The sequence below is a fragment of the Zonotrichia leucophrys genome, chromosome Z, assembly GCF_028769735.1.
Source record: "Zonotrichia leucophrys gambelii isolate GWCS_2022_RI chromosome Z, RI_Zleu_2.0, whole genome shotgun sequence".
Classification (NCBI taxonomy): Eukaryota; Metazoa; Chordata; class Aves; order Passeriformes; family Passerellidae; genus Zonotrichia; species Zonotrichia leucophrys.
Window position 1 is genome coordinate 25994295 of NC_088200.1, and position 16217 is coordinate 26010511.

General features: G+C 38.9%; 1 protein-coding gene across 4 annotated transcripts in view; it reads left to right on the forward strand.

Moving 5' to 3' along the window:
- GHR (growth hormone receptor) overlaps window positions 1-5959 on the forward strand; it is a 177160-nt gene extending 171201 nt beyond the window's left edge. For all 4 annotated transcript variants that reach the window (XM_064736068.1, XM_064736071.1, XM_064736069.1 and 1 more), the window contains 3 exons: window positions 63-153; window positions 2911-2980; window positions 3250-5959. In XM_064736068.1, the coding sequence (XP_064592138.1) occupies window positions 63-153; window positions 2911-2980; window positions 3250-4212 (1124 nt within the window). In that variant the 3' untranslated portion in view covers window positions 4213-5959. The remainder of the gene's footprint in view (window positions 1-62; window positions 154-2910; window positions 2981-3249) is intronic.
- The last annotated feature ends 10258 nt before the right edge of the window (window positions 5960-16217 follow it).

A 16217-nucleotide genomic window follows, 5' to 3' on the forward strand; every position in this document is an offset into this window, starting at 1 on the left:
AGACAAGGCTAAAGTTAAAGATGTGACATTCCTGCTTATATGTTCATGTTTTGTTCTTTCAGAAGTTGAGTTTCCATGGTTCTTAGTTGTTGTCTTTGGAGTGTGTGGGCTGGCTGTAACAGTGATCTCAATCATGCTGTCTAAACAACAAAGGTAGAGACTTTTTATTTGTTGGATTTTATGTACCTGTAGCTTTAAAAAAAAAGGAAAAAATAAGATCTTTCAATTATTTCAAATATGGGGGACAAGGAACCATTTTGAGCTTTTTTGTCTATTCTTGTAAATTACATATAACTGAGATTAGTATGTATGGGGTCTACAGCATGGGGAATCTGATTATCTTGATCTTCCTCTTTCACTGCAGTACATTTTATTCTGCAGAATAGACATGATTGATTTACTTACGCTTTGAACTCTTTTTTTTTAGTTCACTCAAATTTTGAACATATTATTTTTTATTCACATGCTGTTCAAAAGTTTAATACAAACCTATGTCTATATATTTGATTTTGTTCTTAGACCATTCCACTAAACTGTACTTCTTGAAGCCAAGGGAAAGAGATTGATTCATAGGGCAATATTTGGTCTCTGTGGATAAAGTGCAGTTTCTGTAGATAACAGGAATAAAATGAAACTAAGCACAGAATTGCATTGTTTTTAAAAATTATGAAATGGTGTCATATACAAAAATGAAAGAATGAAACATAAATAAAAATAACAGGTGTTAAAATTAATTAATCTTCTAATATGTGTTTTCAGGGGTAGGTTTTGGCAGAATTCAACTTGGATGTCATATCAGTACTGTTGTACACTATGTTCAAGACCCAGTGCACACATGGGTGTTGTCAGTGGTCTTGTGTATACACTTTGAAAATGAACACTGAGTAGTTTTGCACATACCAAAAAATGGTGCAATTTCATTTCACATACTGAAATTACAACAATTTGGTGCATTTCGAGCAGATCTAAAAAAAAAAGAATTTTATTAGGCAGTAATTTTTTATTTAGGCAAGCTCTATGCTTTGACAGAGTTTAATTTCAGGAAGCCATTCCCTGCAATAGCATCCCAGTCCCAGATTTAAGAGCAAGGCTCCTGATACAATTTATGACAAAAGCTTGATGTGTCAGAATGGAGTAATGTGCATGTAGCACCAGGAGCTAAGGTCAGCACACTGAACAGCAGGTGGCTCAGTCTGAGAAATTTTCTCAGTGAGAAAATCCTCAAGTCTGAAGCATATCTCTAATCAGATTTTATAAATATCTTCCATGCTAATCATAAATGCTGGAAGAAGCTTTTCTCCACTGAGGATCTCATGTGGAAAGTTTTTCTGGACTGCAGGTGTACACCCTTTCCTTCAAGCATTGCCATATAGTGGTGAAATGGCAATATTTTCTGCAGAGAAGCAGCCTGCATAGGATTTCCATAATGCAAAATATCCATGCTTGGTTACCTTCTGATTCTGAAAGATGCCAATTAATATTTTCCTTAGTTATGATCTCACAGGCTCTGAGCGAGTCTCTGTAGGACAGATGCCATAGGTTTAGGTCATCAGAGTTGAGAGATGAAAGCTTGAATTATGATAGGCTAAAAAAGGAGCAGAGCACAGTTCTCCCTCCCAAATGTCTTCTCCAGGCAGTGAGTGGTAAAATTCTTTGTCTGTTTCATTAGAAGCAATGCCCAGTCCTGTCAGAATACCTGATTTGTGGATTCAGCCGTAAAGCACAAGTCCAAACTCTGAGAACCCAACCAGTTTACACTGCCTCTCCAGAGATCAGATGGAAAATTACTGTATTTCTGGCTCTCACTAGGCTTTCTGGGCAGAACACTGAGGATCTGCTCAAAACCAGAAACATCTGAGGAATTTGGACATGCCATGGTTAAGCCAAAGGTGCCTAGATTTCTCTCTAGGCACTCTTTAAGACATCTGCTACCCTCTCTGGACCTCACCAACGTCCCTAAAAAGGCAGCAGAACTAATATCTGGATTTGTATTAACCACTTTCCACACCTTACTTTCTAAAATAGGCAATTAACCCAGTATAAAGAGAATTCTGAATTTTTCTTTTGTTCATCTGTTTGCAAAAGAAGCAGAGAGGTAACATGGAGGAGACAGGCATGAACAGCGACTGTTGTATTAAGGGAAAACAAGAACTGGGGAGTGGTTTGGTTTGGAGGGGTTTTTTGTCCCCTAAAAATTAGGAATGCACTTTATGAAGGATTAGAATAGTATGTATTTCCACAGCCTGCAAATGCCCAAGGAAGTTACTAGACCTTTCTCCACAAGGGTAACGCCCTGCCTTAATTACAAATTATTTTATTGTTTGTTGCACTAATAATTCAAGAAGCAGAACTGTCATAGGGATGGCAAAATACTAGCCTAAATTTTTGCAGATGTTTTTCAGTTTTATTTATTAGTTCTAAAGTAATTCGCTCTTTCCACCAATTCCTATTTTCTGTTCCCCTATTTAAATTTATTGGGCATATGCAAGGCTACTGTATCCCTGAAAAAAAAATTGGAAAGGTCACCACATACTGAGGTTTGTATCAGGTTGCAATTAAAGTATGTATAAAGGGAATATATTCACAGAGCTCAAGGAATTTACTCTCTTTCTATACAGCATTGAATTGTCAAAGACCAGACTCCAAAATGGATTCCCACGTAAATATAAGTGATTTCCAAAAGGAAGCTTGCAGAGACCTTGTTTCTTAATTTGCAAATTGCAAAAGAAAATACTGCAAAAGAAAATTTTAATTGCAAAAGAAAATATTCTTTTCCCTAGGAGTATTTGAAATTTTATTTTCAAACATTTAAGTTTTCAAATAATTAAATATAAATGCAATGTAAGCCTGTCTTCTTTATAACTTCCACAAAAAAGACCTCTGTCAATTAAAAGCCTTTTTTTTTTTCAGGTTAAAAATGCTTATTTTTCCTCCTGTGCCAGTTCCAAAGATTAAAGGGATTGACCCAGATCTTTTGAAGGTAATTTCGAACTCTAAAATCTACAATGGGAATCTTTATAATAGTAGAAGATGACAACTGTTGTCCCAGGCAGAAAAATTTTGTAGAAGAAAATTCTGACATTTGGGGAGTTGCCATAGAATTAGTTTGCATAAAATAAATTTTAATCCCTTTGCAATTATTACATAACTACATCTTTACATAAGTCATCTTTACATAAGTCAACATTATAAAAAGGACAAGCATTTCTATTACTTCCTTTATAAAATTCTTTTTTATTTGCCTTGTAGAAAGGAAAGCTAGATGAAGTGAATTCCATCTTAGCCTGCCATGACAACTACAAGACACAGCTCTACATTGATGACTTGTGGGTTGAGTTTATTGAGTTGGACATCGAAGACCCTGATGAAAAGAACAGAGCCTCAGACACTGACAGGCTCCTGAGTGAAGATCATCTGAAATCTCACAGCTCCTTGGGAGTGAAGGATGATGATTCTGGACGGGCCAGTTGTTGTGAACCAGATATTCCAGAGACAGACTTCAGCGCAAGCGACACGTGTGATGCCACCTCTGATAGTGATCAGTTCAAAAAGGCTGCTGAAAAAGAAGAGGATCTCTTGTGTCTTGACAGGCAAGATAATGATGAGTCACTTCCAAGCCTTGCCAACACAGACCTGCAACGCCAGCATAGGAGTACTCAGCCTGAAAACAGCCACCTGTGGGCACCCTTTGGAGACAGCGTTGAGTCACCCCGACCGTCAGTCCATACCCAGATAAGCAGCCAGAATTCACTGGCAAGTACTGACTTCTACGCTCAAGTGAGTGATATTACTCCAGCAGGCAGGGTTGTACTTTCACCAGGGCAGAAATCCAAGCTGGGGAGAGCACAGCGTGAAGGCTGCACAGAACCAAACTTCACCATGGACAACACCTATTTCTGTGAGGCAGATGTGAAAAAATGCATTGCTGTGACTTCTCACGAAGAGAATGAGCCACGTGTTCAGGAACAAGGCTATAATGAAGATGGTTACTTCACCACAGAGAGCCTTACCACTACTGTTGCCAATTTTGGAGCTTCAACAGCAGCAGCCCCAAGTTCAGAGATGCCTGTGGCAGACTATACATCGATCCACATCGTTCAGTCTCCACAAGGCCTTGTGCTCAATGCCACCGCGCTGCCAGTGCCAGACAAGGAATTCAACGCGTCTTGTGGCTATGTGAGCACAGACCAGCTGAATAAAATCATGCCATAGCTCTGTTTTTCACTAAGTGTGTGTAGTGTTTCACAGAAGAGAGTCAGTTTCGGGCTTGTATGCTGAAACCAAAATGAAGTCTAAAAGTTTTTCGTGGTTCCTATAATTTTATCTGAAATGTTGCAGCGTAAAATATACATCAAAATATTCCTATTGTGTTCTGTAAATATTATCTATGAATTTGTCTTGAGGCTGTTTTGTCTTGTTCTTGTGGGTGTTGATTTTTGTGAAATTAAACGTTGAAATTACTGTTTAATGTACAGTAAATTGTGCATTTTGATAAAGCTAAAAATCAGGTGGTTTAAAGTGTAAGAATTTAGGAAAAAACTGCTGTTGGCAGAGATCTTTATATCAATAGTTGGGAACTGATCATATAGGTGAAAACACAAAAGTAGCTTGACTAAATAACACATCTATTTTGATTTCTATAAATTGGTAAAATATATTTTAATACTTTGGTAGTAAAACCATAAGTTTTTTCTATTACACCAAATACTGTTGTTCAATTATGGTGATCCATTTAAGTAATGTAATTGCTGCAGTCCTAAAAAGGAATTTTCTGTTTTTTAAAATTTTGTTCACAGCTAAAATAAAAATAGGTTTTTACAGAGCCATTTTATACCTCCAAAGAAACATATATAAATTTTTGGAATATTGTAGAAACTTAAAAGTAACTGATTCTATTACTTTCTTATGGGAACTATTATAGAAATATACATGCAATTTAAAGTTCTATGTAAAATTTTAAAATATACAGCATACTTGGGCAAATTATTCTGTTCCTCATCAGAATCTAGTTAATGATAATAATAATACACTTTTTATAAACAAAATCGTGTTGAGCACAGAATTAAGCACTGTGCAACTAAATTTTCACTGAATATTTTTGAGAACACGTGAATAAGCTCTGATAACTTAGCAGCATAGTATCTTCATATTTGACCAACTTCTGAAGCCCTTCGTGAGCCAAAGGTATCATTTATTAGTCAGTGCCACATGTAGTCTTTATTTAAAAAAATAAATTAAGGACTTCAGAAGTTAGCCAGCAGTTAATTTTTAAATATATAACAGGATTAAAATACTTCAGTGGAACAAGGGGATCAAGTGCAGTATTGTTCAAACGTGGTTTTCGTTTTTGCAGCCTAACAGCATCTCCTCTGACCATGTTAGGCACACTTTCAGAAGGAAAAGAGAGAAAACTGAAACTCAGTGGGGAAGCTCTCTTGCATATGTTAAGAGCCTGAGAGCTTTGCAATTAACTATTATTGTTTCAGGAGTTACCTTCCTAAGCCATGGTTTCATCACAGCAGGGTTCTTTTCTCAGAGGGCAAATAGGAACATTCATTTCTTTACTCTGACCTGAAGAGAAGTGTATGATGTGCAACAAATTCAGGTCTTGCTTATGATGTCTCCAACTGAACTCACTGATGCTCTTTTTGTGACCAAGTGCTACACAACTGGGCCCAACTACTGGGTGGGATTTTTAAGTTTAGCACGTACTTTATGGTAAATGTGCATTAGATATTCTGCTAATTTGCTGCTACAATTTTCTAACAGCTGCATTATTTAGTTTCATATAAGATTTCATAGATGGTAGACACTAATGCAAGTAATGCCTATGTGTGTGTTTGAAAGAAGTTTCTTACTCTGTTTCTATTGCCAAAAATAGTTAAATACCTCAGTCAAACTCAGAATGTCATTTTGGTACTTTACTGGTCACACAAGCCATGATATGCCCGTCAGAAGATGTGTCTTTCAGTTTCTATTTAACTTTCTCTATGTTAGTGTTTTGTTTGTTTTTCTCAAAGTTTAATAAATGTATTGTCTTTGATCTGTCTGGATGCGATGTGGTTTTTTGCAGGTAATTTTTTTAAAGGGAAAATAGAGATTTTATTAGGAGAAAACAAGTATTTCTCATAGAATAAAGCATAAAGCCACTTTCCTTAGAATAGAAACAATGCCTTATATAACCAGTGTTTTCACTAATGGATGTGTATGGAGACATAGGACATATTGCACCCAGAGCTGGCCAAGATGTGTTGCCAGTTTAGCTGACCCATTTGCATGCTGCTGGAACATCCTGTGATGGGCAGGCTTGTCCCCAGCCTGTACTGGTGCATGGGTTTATTCTTCCCCTACTGCAGGACCCTGCAAATTTGCCTTTGTGGAACTTCATTACGTTCCTCTCCACACAACTCTCCAGCCTGTCCAGGTCTCACACAGCACCTGGAGTATCAACCACTCCTCCCAGCCCTGTGCCATCCTCAGACTTGTCCCTTCATCCCATGTCCCTTCATCCGGGTCACTGATCAATAAGTGAACAAGATGGACGCAGTACTGAGCCCTGGGGAACATGGCTGACTGCCGGCTCCAGCTGCACTCTGCACTGCTGATCACAGCCCTCTGAGCTCTGACAGTCAATTCTCAACCCACCTCATTGTCCACTCATCAGCCCATGCTTCCTGAGCTTCTTGTGAGGGTGTTATGGGAGATAGTGTTAAAAAGCCTTGCAGAAATCTAGGTAGACAACATCCACAGCTCTTCTCTCTTCTACCCAGCCAAGCATTACATATTAGAAGGCTTTTTTATTCCCTATGCTGCATGCATTGGTTTACAAACATTCCAGGGAGGTAGCTGGGCATGCAGGTCTCCCAAGAAGGGTGCTGGTGAATTATCACAACCACACACATCCCCCTCCTTGAGGTGGCTGACCTTTTGGTTATTACCCTTGAAGGCAGCTAGGGAACATTTGTCACTGCTCTGGTTGGCCTAGTCTATGTCCTAATTGGATGGAATGGTGTGAGCATTGCCATTTTGGATCCCATCTCCAAAGTCCTTCACATTAAAGCCCGTCTCAAACACGTTGGCCAGCCTGCATATAAATTGCCTGCACGTGTTCCCTTTCTTGGAAGGACAATTTGTTCGTAGATTACCTGGCAGTGTTTAATCTGCCCTAGTATCTCTGTTCAGAAAACATGTTGGTTATCAAAAGCAAGGACTCAAGTTGCTCTGCTGCCTGTCTGTTGGTGTCAGCAAGAAGCTATCTTGTTTTGAAAAAGTTTGAGCCTCTTTTTATCCATTAAAGAAAATGTAAATTTCCAAGGCTTAGTGTTACAAGAAACTGAAAAAAGCTTCATCTATACTAGTTTCCATTAAGATAAGAAATAATTTTGTCAAACATAATGACTTGCACTATTACTCTTTACTACTTAGGGTGAAATATTTTTTCTGACTTATGATATGGGGAGTGAGATCAGCAGATTATGAGGGCTGTTCAGTCTGAATGAAAAATAACATTATAAAAGGTATATTTTCTATTTTAAAATGAAGTATTAAAGAACAGTTGAGTGCTCTTTACACCTGCCATGATTTTTAAAACACTGCGATTTAATGATGGCAATCTCTATTGGGAACACTTTAATGTCATTTACAGTTTAGTATATTTAATTACATATGCATCGGCATAGTTGTATGAATGGGAAATAATTCTCTGGTTCAAAGAAAAACTTCAAACTATATGACATTTTGCCACAGGCAACTTTTTTTCCTTTGAGATTTGCTCAGGGGCCTATTACCAGACAAAAAACATGTGCCTGTTGCAGACTACCTCATCTGAGAGGAAAAGGGAGAAAGGGGAGAAAAGAGGCATCCTGGCCTGTATCAGGGACAGTGTGGCCAGCAGGAGCAGGGACATCATTCTCCCCCTGTACTTCGCACTGGTGAGGTCACACCTTGAGTGCTGTGTCCAGTTCTGGCCCCTCAGTTTGGGAAGGGTGTTGAGATGCTCAAACCCATCCAAAGGAGGGCAACGAGGCTGGTGAGGAACTTGGAACACAAACCCTGTGAGGAACAACTGAGGGAGCTGGGGGTGTTCTGCCTGGAGAAAAGGAGACTCAGGGGTGACCTTATCACCATCTACAGCTCCCTGAAAGGTGGCTGTAGTCAGGCGGGGTTGGTCTCTTTATCCAGGGAGCAACTGATAGAATCAGAGGACACAGTCTTAAGCTGCATCAGGGGAAATATAGGTTGGATATTAGGAAAAAAAAATTCACGGAAAGAGGTGATAAAGTTCTGGAATGGCCTGCCCAGGGAGGTGCTGGAGCCACCATCCCTGAATGTGTTTAAAAAAAGACTGGATGTGGCACTCGGTGGCATGGTTTACTTGAGGTGTTAGGGCGTGGGCTGGACTAAATGATCTTTAAGGTCTCTTCCAACCTAGACATTCTGTGAATTCTGTGAATTCTGTGGAAATGTTTGGAGCATGATATTATTTTATTACAGAAGAAATGCAAATTTGGGTGGTGGGACAAGAAGTAAACACTACAGAATCTTAGTTTTGCAATACAAATTTTTCAGTTTAACTCAGAATATCTATTTCACCAAGATGGTGGAATTGTTAAGAATTTAACCAGCTTTTATAATCAATTTACTTTGAGATGCAAGTGGATATGTTCTCTCTTGGAACTGACTCTGTCTAAATGTAATTTAGCAATACAAATTCTTCTTTCTGACTAATCATTATTAATTGCTACACAATCAGTGCTTTAACTGCCATAGAAACGATGCCCTCCAGCCACAGAGAAGCAAGATGTAGTCCAAATCCATTCCTGTGATTAGTATACTACTTAAACACTCTGGCATAACTGTATTGAGCAAGTGCTTCCTTATCTTCTCTAATCACGGCTATTAGAGTAGGTAACACGCAGAAGCAGAAGAGAAACTCTACCGGTGATGTCAGAGAAACAGGCACAGCAGAGAGGCTGCCAGCAGTCAGCATGATAAGCAGATGCATTTATTAAAACCAATGCATCTAGTAAACTGGCACACTGTTTGACAGGTTTAATTTTTTATCACTACAGTATTTGGTATTTATTTTGCATAATATAAGCTTCTTTAATATATGAAAATTAGCTGACTAATGAAACATTAGCTTCCTGCAATCAGTCTGAGAAAGCAGATCATCCCACATCATGTGGTAATTTGTGAGAAAACATAGGTGAACCCCCCCTTGACACTGGAAGAAACAAAAGTCTGCAGAACGCTTAGTGGGAGTAAAAGCAAAGTCAATGAGCTTATGCTTACAACTTTCTATAGCTTCCCATCACAATGCTACAAATTATGGTCCCACTACTGTCCTTGGTCGGCTTTCGAGCTCATACTGAAGGAAATTAAATCTGTTACATAACAGACACCTGAGACCCAGACATGCCAGGAAACTGATTTGTCTCTTTATTTTTAGTAGAATTTTCAACAGATTTTTCTTTTTAATATGTATTTTTTCCCTTTAATACAAAACCTTACAATATTATACTAGAAAGACATAAAGTATAGAACAATACCGTATCAGTTAACTTCCTCATACTAAAACTTTTCAGATCCATTTCCTAGCAGCTGTGTAGCATGTACTGTGCTACAGTCTCAAGTTACAGAAGAAATACCAACCTTGCCCTTCTGCATTAAAAACTCCTTCAGGAACTAATTCTGTGAGCCAACTAAATGTACTTTCCTTGGAAGAGTAAGTCTCAGGCTTGGAAATTTATGGAAGACAACATGATGTCTAGCGAAAACTGTGGTACCAAATGAGTTGGTCCAGCCCTACTTCAACAGATATCTGAGCACATCTGAGGTATAGTTGCTACCCAGAGATCATAATGTGCATCCTATCCTCCACCTGTGGCCTGTGTTGGGTTCCTTAAGCCAAGATTTTAACTATGTGGTGGAATTCCTTCTTTCTCGCAGCATATTTTTTGGTGGAATGAAAAAGATTTATTGGTGCCCTGAAATGCCTTGAAAATTTTAAGTCACATTTTCTGAGTCAAACTACTGCTGGAACAATGTGCAACTCTTGACAAGCTCCTGTGTTAACTGCAATTAGATTTGTAAACCTACTGTGTTTGAAAATGCAAAATTTTATTTAGATAGGATTCATACACTTTATAGTCACAGTCAGATACCAAGAACAGACTAGCCAAAGAATAACCTATTTTATTAAAAACTCCATGTCTCCAAAAGACACGTGGTCTCTTGATTTTATAGTATAAATAATGGCAAAATTGTGTCACCTTCTTTTGAACGTGGTTAGTATTAGTTAGCTGATTTCTACCAATCACCAATCAATAAATTACAAAAACCTTCTGAATTTACTTTGTTGAGGAATGTATTAAATGACTATTTAGAAGCAAGATGCATGCTTTCAGCTTGGCACTGAAATTAAGCACTGTCATAAACAGAAATAAAATAGACATATATATGTCTTTACATTCCTGATTCCACAGGGAATGATGCAGTAAATTATGCACAAGTATTCCTTTCTCACAAGACTGCCCCCAACTGTTTAACTTCCACAGGAGAAGGACTAATAGTTAATGGAGGGAAAAGTAAAAAACCAAAGGAAATACCATCCAAATGGACAGCTTCAGATAGGATCAATGAGACAAGATTTGATAATTGCTGGAAAATACACTCCCTAACAGAATATCCTATGGTGTACTGTTAGAGCACGGTGGTAACACTGAGATCATAGGTTTGATCCCTACATGCAGCATTCACTTTAGAGTTGGTGATTCTTCTCAGTCCCTTCCATCTCAGAATATTCTGTGATTTCAGAGAAATGTATTTCAGATAATATGCTCCTTGCCAGACGTTTGCATGGTTTAAGCACTCACTACCAACCTGGTTTTTTTTAGGTGTACAAGAAAAACTAGGTAAGAAATTCAACATTACTTTAAGAGAACAAGAGATCAAGAATTACTAATAAATTGTAAGAATATAATTGTTACACTTCTGCTTAAAATTGAAATTAAAATGGTTTGACCCATCAGCATACAACAAAAAGAGAAATCCAATGTAGATGGGAAAGCACAGAAATACATGTGAGCTTAATTAGAAAACCAGAAAGCAACACAATTTCTTCTCTTGAGTTCATTCTTTCTCTATTATTCTTCATCTCTGAGTTCCATCAGTCATCTTTGTCATACTCTATTTAAAGTGGATAGAATATCTGTTAAATGCTTCCAAGAAAAGACTGAGTTTTTGTAAGCTTGCACCATGGCTTGCAGGATAGAGTTTTGACACGGTTGGAATGCTGACATGGATGCAGTATAAAAAGTAAATAGTAATTTGCAAAGTGAAAATCTTCTGAGGATAAAATTATACTAATGACTTCAAGATTTTCAGCAAGATCAAGAATCTGGTTTTGCATAATTATATTGTCTATGGAAGTGCCTCCAAATGGATGATATTGATACACTAGTGAAGAATACTTGACCACTAAAGAACTCAGGGCACAAGAATAACTGAATATAGATAGACACTCTCTTCCCTGTAGCATAGATTAAACTTTTATTTTAACGTAGTTAAATTATTTAGTCTAGATATTTGATTTCTGTTTTGCCATAGATACATACACATCCAGAGAAGCTGTTGCTGTCCCATCTCTGGAAGTGTTTAGGGCCAGGCTGGATGGAGTTCTAAGCAACCTGACCCAGCAAAGTGTCCCTGGCCACACCAGGGGGGTAGGAACTACAGTGCCCTTAAGGCCCCTTCCAACCCAGGCCATTCCATTATTCTGTGATCTACGAAAAAAAAACTGTGTCAGAAAAAGAACAACAAGCTCTGCTACAAATCAGAGCTTTCCCTCCTGCTTGGGTGATGGTTGAAACTTTTAAAACAAAAGCGTTGTTCTGACCAGCTAAATGACTGCAAAGGTCTAATGGCATACGAGGGGCTTTTTTTCCTCTTGGAAAAAGCACATACCAGTCTTCACAACAAAGCACTGGAACAGGCTACCTTCATTCCATATGACTAAGTACTTTATTATGAGTTATGCTGCAGATGAACACAGGCTATTCCAGAAAAAGACCTGTAGAGAGCAAGATACAGTGAGATAGTTTTCCATCTGTAGTAATTTGGGAAGTTATTTCTCAGGGCAAAAAAAGACATTTTATACTGAGCATGTAAAAAAGCTCACAAAGAAGATGGCTTCACAGATTCACGGAATGATACACATTTTAGGAGATTTCATTTGTCATTTAGCTAGTGTTTACTTTCTTTCTTTTTTTTTTTTTTGTTCATATTACATCACACAACATTCCTGCTAAAATTGCAAGGTATGGGATTCGTATAAGGAAGATAAGAAATTTACTGCTTACCAGTCTCAAGTTACAAAAATTGAAACTTTTAATCATATCAAAATCTCTAATGCTAAACCTTTTTTTTTTCCAACTACTGAAGCTATAAAGCAGAGATTAGGTCATCCTTTGACAAGCAAAAGCACACCTGAAGAGAGGAAAAAAATACTTTGTGAACAGAAATTTTGTTCTGTTTCTGAAGAAAATAACAGCTAGAACACATGCTGAAAGTAGGCGAATATTTTTTTTCCCCCTCAAGACTCCCACACCAATACTTAGGTAACAAACATGAAATCAACATTTTTTCCTGAGGTGATTTTTATGGCTACAGACACTGTTTAAGCAGGTATATTTGCTCATAGAAATAGATATATTTATTTATATACTTATGTATTTAAATGTGTTCTACTATATTACTATACTCAAGAATGTGGTGGGTTGACCCTGGCTGGACGACAGGTACCTACCAACGCTGCTCTATCACTCCCCTCTGCAACTGGACGGGGGGCGGAAAGTAAAACAGAAGGTTCATGAGTTGAAATAAAAACAGAGATAAAAACACTCATCAATTATCACAGGCAAAACAGACTTGACTTGGGGGAAACAGACTGAATTTATTACAAAACAAAACAAGGGCAGGATAATGAGAAATAAAACAAATCTTGAAAACAGTTTCCACCCACACTTCCCTCCTTTCCCAGCTCTACTTCCTCCCCACCAGCGGTGCAGGGAGACAGGAATGGGGCCTATGGTCACATCACCACATGTTGTTCCTGCTGCTGCTCAAGGAGAGGAGTCCTTCCCCTACTGCAGTGTGGGCTCCCTCCCATGGGAGACAGCTCTCCATTAACTTCTCCAGTGTCAGTCCTTCCCATGAGCTGTTGTTCTTCATGAACTGCTCCACCATGGGTCCTTTTCCATGGGGAGCAGTCCTTCAAGAACCGCTTGCTCAAGCACTGGTCCTCCCAAGCAAACCTGCCACACCATGCCAGGAGCTTGCTCCGGCATGGACTTCCCACAGGATCACAGCCTTCCCTTGGGCATCCTCCTGCTCTGGCACTGAGCCCCAAGGGCTGCAGGGGCACAGCTGCCTCACGAGGGTCTCAGCACGGGCTGCAGGGGAATCTGTTCCAGCACCTGAAGCACCTCCTGCCCCTCCTTCTGCACTAACCTTAGTTTCTGCAGAGCTGCTCCTCTCTCATATTCTCACTCCTCTCTTCTCTGAGCACAATTACAACTGCACAGTAACTTTTTTCCTTTTTTAATACATTATCACAGAGGTGGTTCTACTGTCTCTGATGGGATTGGCCTTGGCCAGCAGTGAGTCTGCCTCGGAACCAGATGGCACGGGCTCTGCCAGACATGGGGAAAGCTTCTGGCACCATCTCAAAGGACCCACTCTTGTAGCTCTTCCCACTCTTCCCCTGCTACCAAAACTTGGCCATGCAAACTCAATACAAATAAACACGCATTTGTATGTATTTTGTGTATATTTCTGCTTTCATTGTTTGGAAAAATTTAAACATTTTGGAGAATGCAACAGAAATGGGTACTTACCAAATACCCTTTCTGACAGCTTTCATCTCCTAAACCAGTAAAACAAATCCTTTTGTCAAAAGGAATATAACATGTCAAACAGTAGATTGATGCCCCAGATACATGACAGTGCAATTTATATTCCCATCATATTAAGCTACTCTGCAGTCTGACGCTAAAGTCAACGCAATACTCTGCCAAACACTGGGATGAGTGCTCTGGCAGTCTAGAGCAGGTTAAAACCTATGCTATTCCTTCTGTGTGTTCTTCAGAAAAAGACAAAACAAATAATTTTGTAAACTGCATTGAATGTTGCAAAGTTTAACTCCGTGAAAGAATCTGACACATCCATTTGAGATGGCTAGGATTGTACAGACGGCTGTATAAGACCATCAAAACAGCATGAAGATCACTAAAACACTGCTCAAGCCCACGCCTAGCCATGAGATTTTAAATGTACATAGATTGTGCTGTTTGTGAGAAACAATATGAAACAATGTCTTGTCACAAGCCTTTGGTGCAGCAGTTTCTCTTACAGGGATGCTCACAATGGCAATAAAAGGCATCAGTATTTTCCATATACGTGTTAGAAACTCCCTGTATGTTGCAGTATGCATCATCAGCTACCTGCTGCTTTCCTGCCTCATACACACTGGATGTCAAACATTTTTTCAGTGACCACCAGACGCTTGAACTGCCTTGTGCGAGAAGTCACTACCCTATAAAAGGACAAAAAAGTTGAGAATGAACTCTAAATGAACTACAGATACAAATCTCATCTTTTGGAAGCATGCAGTGTTAAACCGCTTATTTTAGCAGCAATATTTTAAAAGCTAAAACAAAAGAATATTTGCTGCCTGTTAAATCTTTTACAAGCTAAATGTTCTACCCTGGGCTTATAGACTTCATTCCATGTATTTCTGCATCAAAATCTGTCAAACATTTTTCCCTCAATGTTTATTTTCTGCATTTTTGCCCAGTCTGTTCATAGTAATCACCTTCCCAGAAGTCAGATGACATATTATATAAGGGTCATTTAGCGTAGCATTATCACAAATTTAACATGTGTATACTGAGTAACATTTTTGTTTAATTGTAAGAATAGGATTTTAGTCTTCACTTTCTGTCTTCCTATGAATGTAATCCATACAACAAAAATACAGCTAAATAACACAAAAACTAGTCTGTGCAACATGCTGTGGTTTACTGTGTGGTAAAATGTTCACTACTCAACAGTTTGGTGGGGTTTCCTCTCTTTAGTAACCAACAGTGGACTTTTTTCTAGGTCTAAGAGGAACATTAATTGCTATGATTAACAATTTTGTTAACCTAATTTTAAAAATTTAATTCTAATTTTTTGAAAGTACCAAACCTTTTGAAAAATTTGTGCAATTTACAAGGATAATTGAAACTGTGAAAGAGGTTTTGTAAAAATGGGTATGTGAAGCAGGGAAAGTGAGCTAGAAAATGTGAGTAGTCTGTACCAAGTTCCCTGAGTACCTCTTTCTCTATTAATATCTGCCCATGACACGCTTGGCACTGCGTCCTTTCCCCACTGATATGTCAGCTGGAGACCTTCTGTCCATGAAAATTATTTTTATCAATTTGCCTAGTCAATGTCCCAGTGCACACAACCAACCCACAGATGTTCTGATAAAGCAGCTGCCTGCCAAACAGCACGTGTGACTCTGACTGGTAGGTTGTTATTTCTCTGGGTGTTTGCAGGCACAAAAGGTTCTGCATGCACCCACATCTTCTGATTTGCACAGCAGACAGTTCTGATCATGGGGACAGCACCAAAACATATTCAAGATGTAACATCTTCCCACTCTATTACAGACAAAAACCGTTTATCTGAGAAAGCTATGCAGTATTTAGCATTTTGGACAAGAACTTGATTTATACTCTAGAATCTCAGAAGATAAAGGTGTATGTCTCGATGCGTATGTCTTGAATACGGATACCTGGAAGGCTGTGGAGCCAAGAAAGGACAGCTGGTAATAACAGACAAGAATTGTTGGTAATCACCAAGGATTGTTGGTAGCAACACAGTGTGAGATAGAACAAGATGTGGCTGGAGAAGGCCATGTCGAAGTAGTGCAGCACTTTCCAGGACAAAGTTGTTCCAGTTTCTGGAGCACAACCCAGCACAGTATAAATGCAGGAATGAGGCTAACAAGTGGACATGGACTACAGGGGAGATCAAGACCACCCAAGACCCCTTCCCTTCCCTTCCCTTCCCTTCCCTTCCCTTCCCTTCCCTTCCCTTCCCTTCCCTTCCCTTCCCTTCCCTTCCCTTCCCTTCCCTTCCCTTCCCTTCCCTTCCCTTCCCCTCCATCT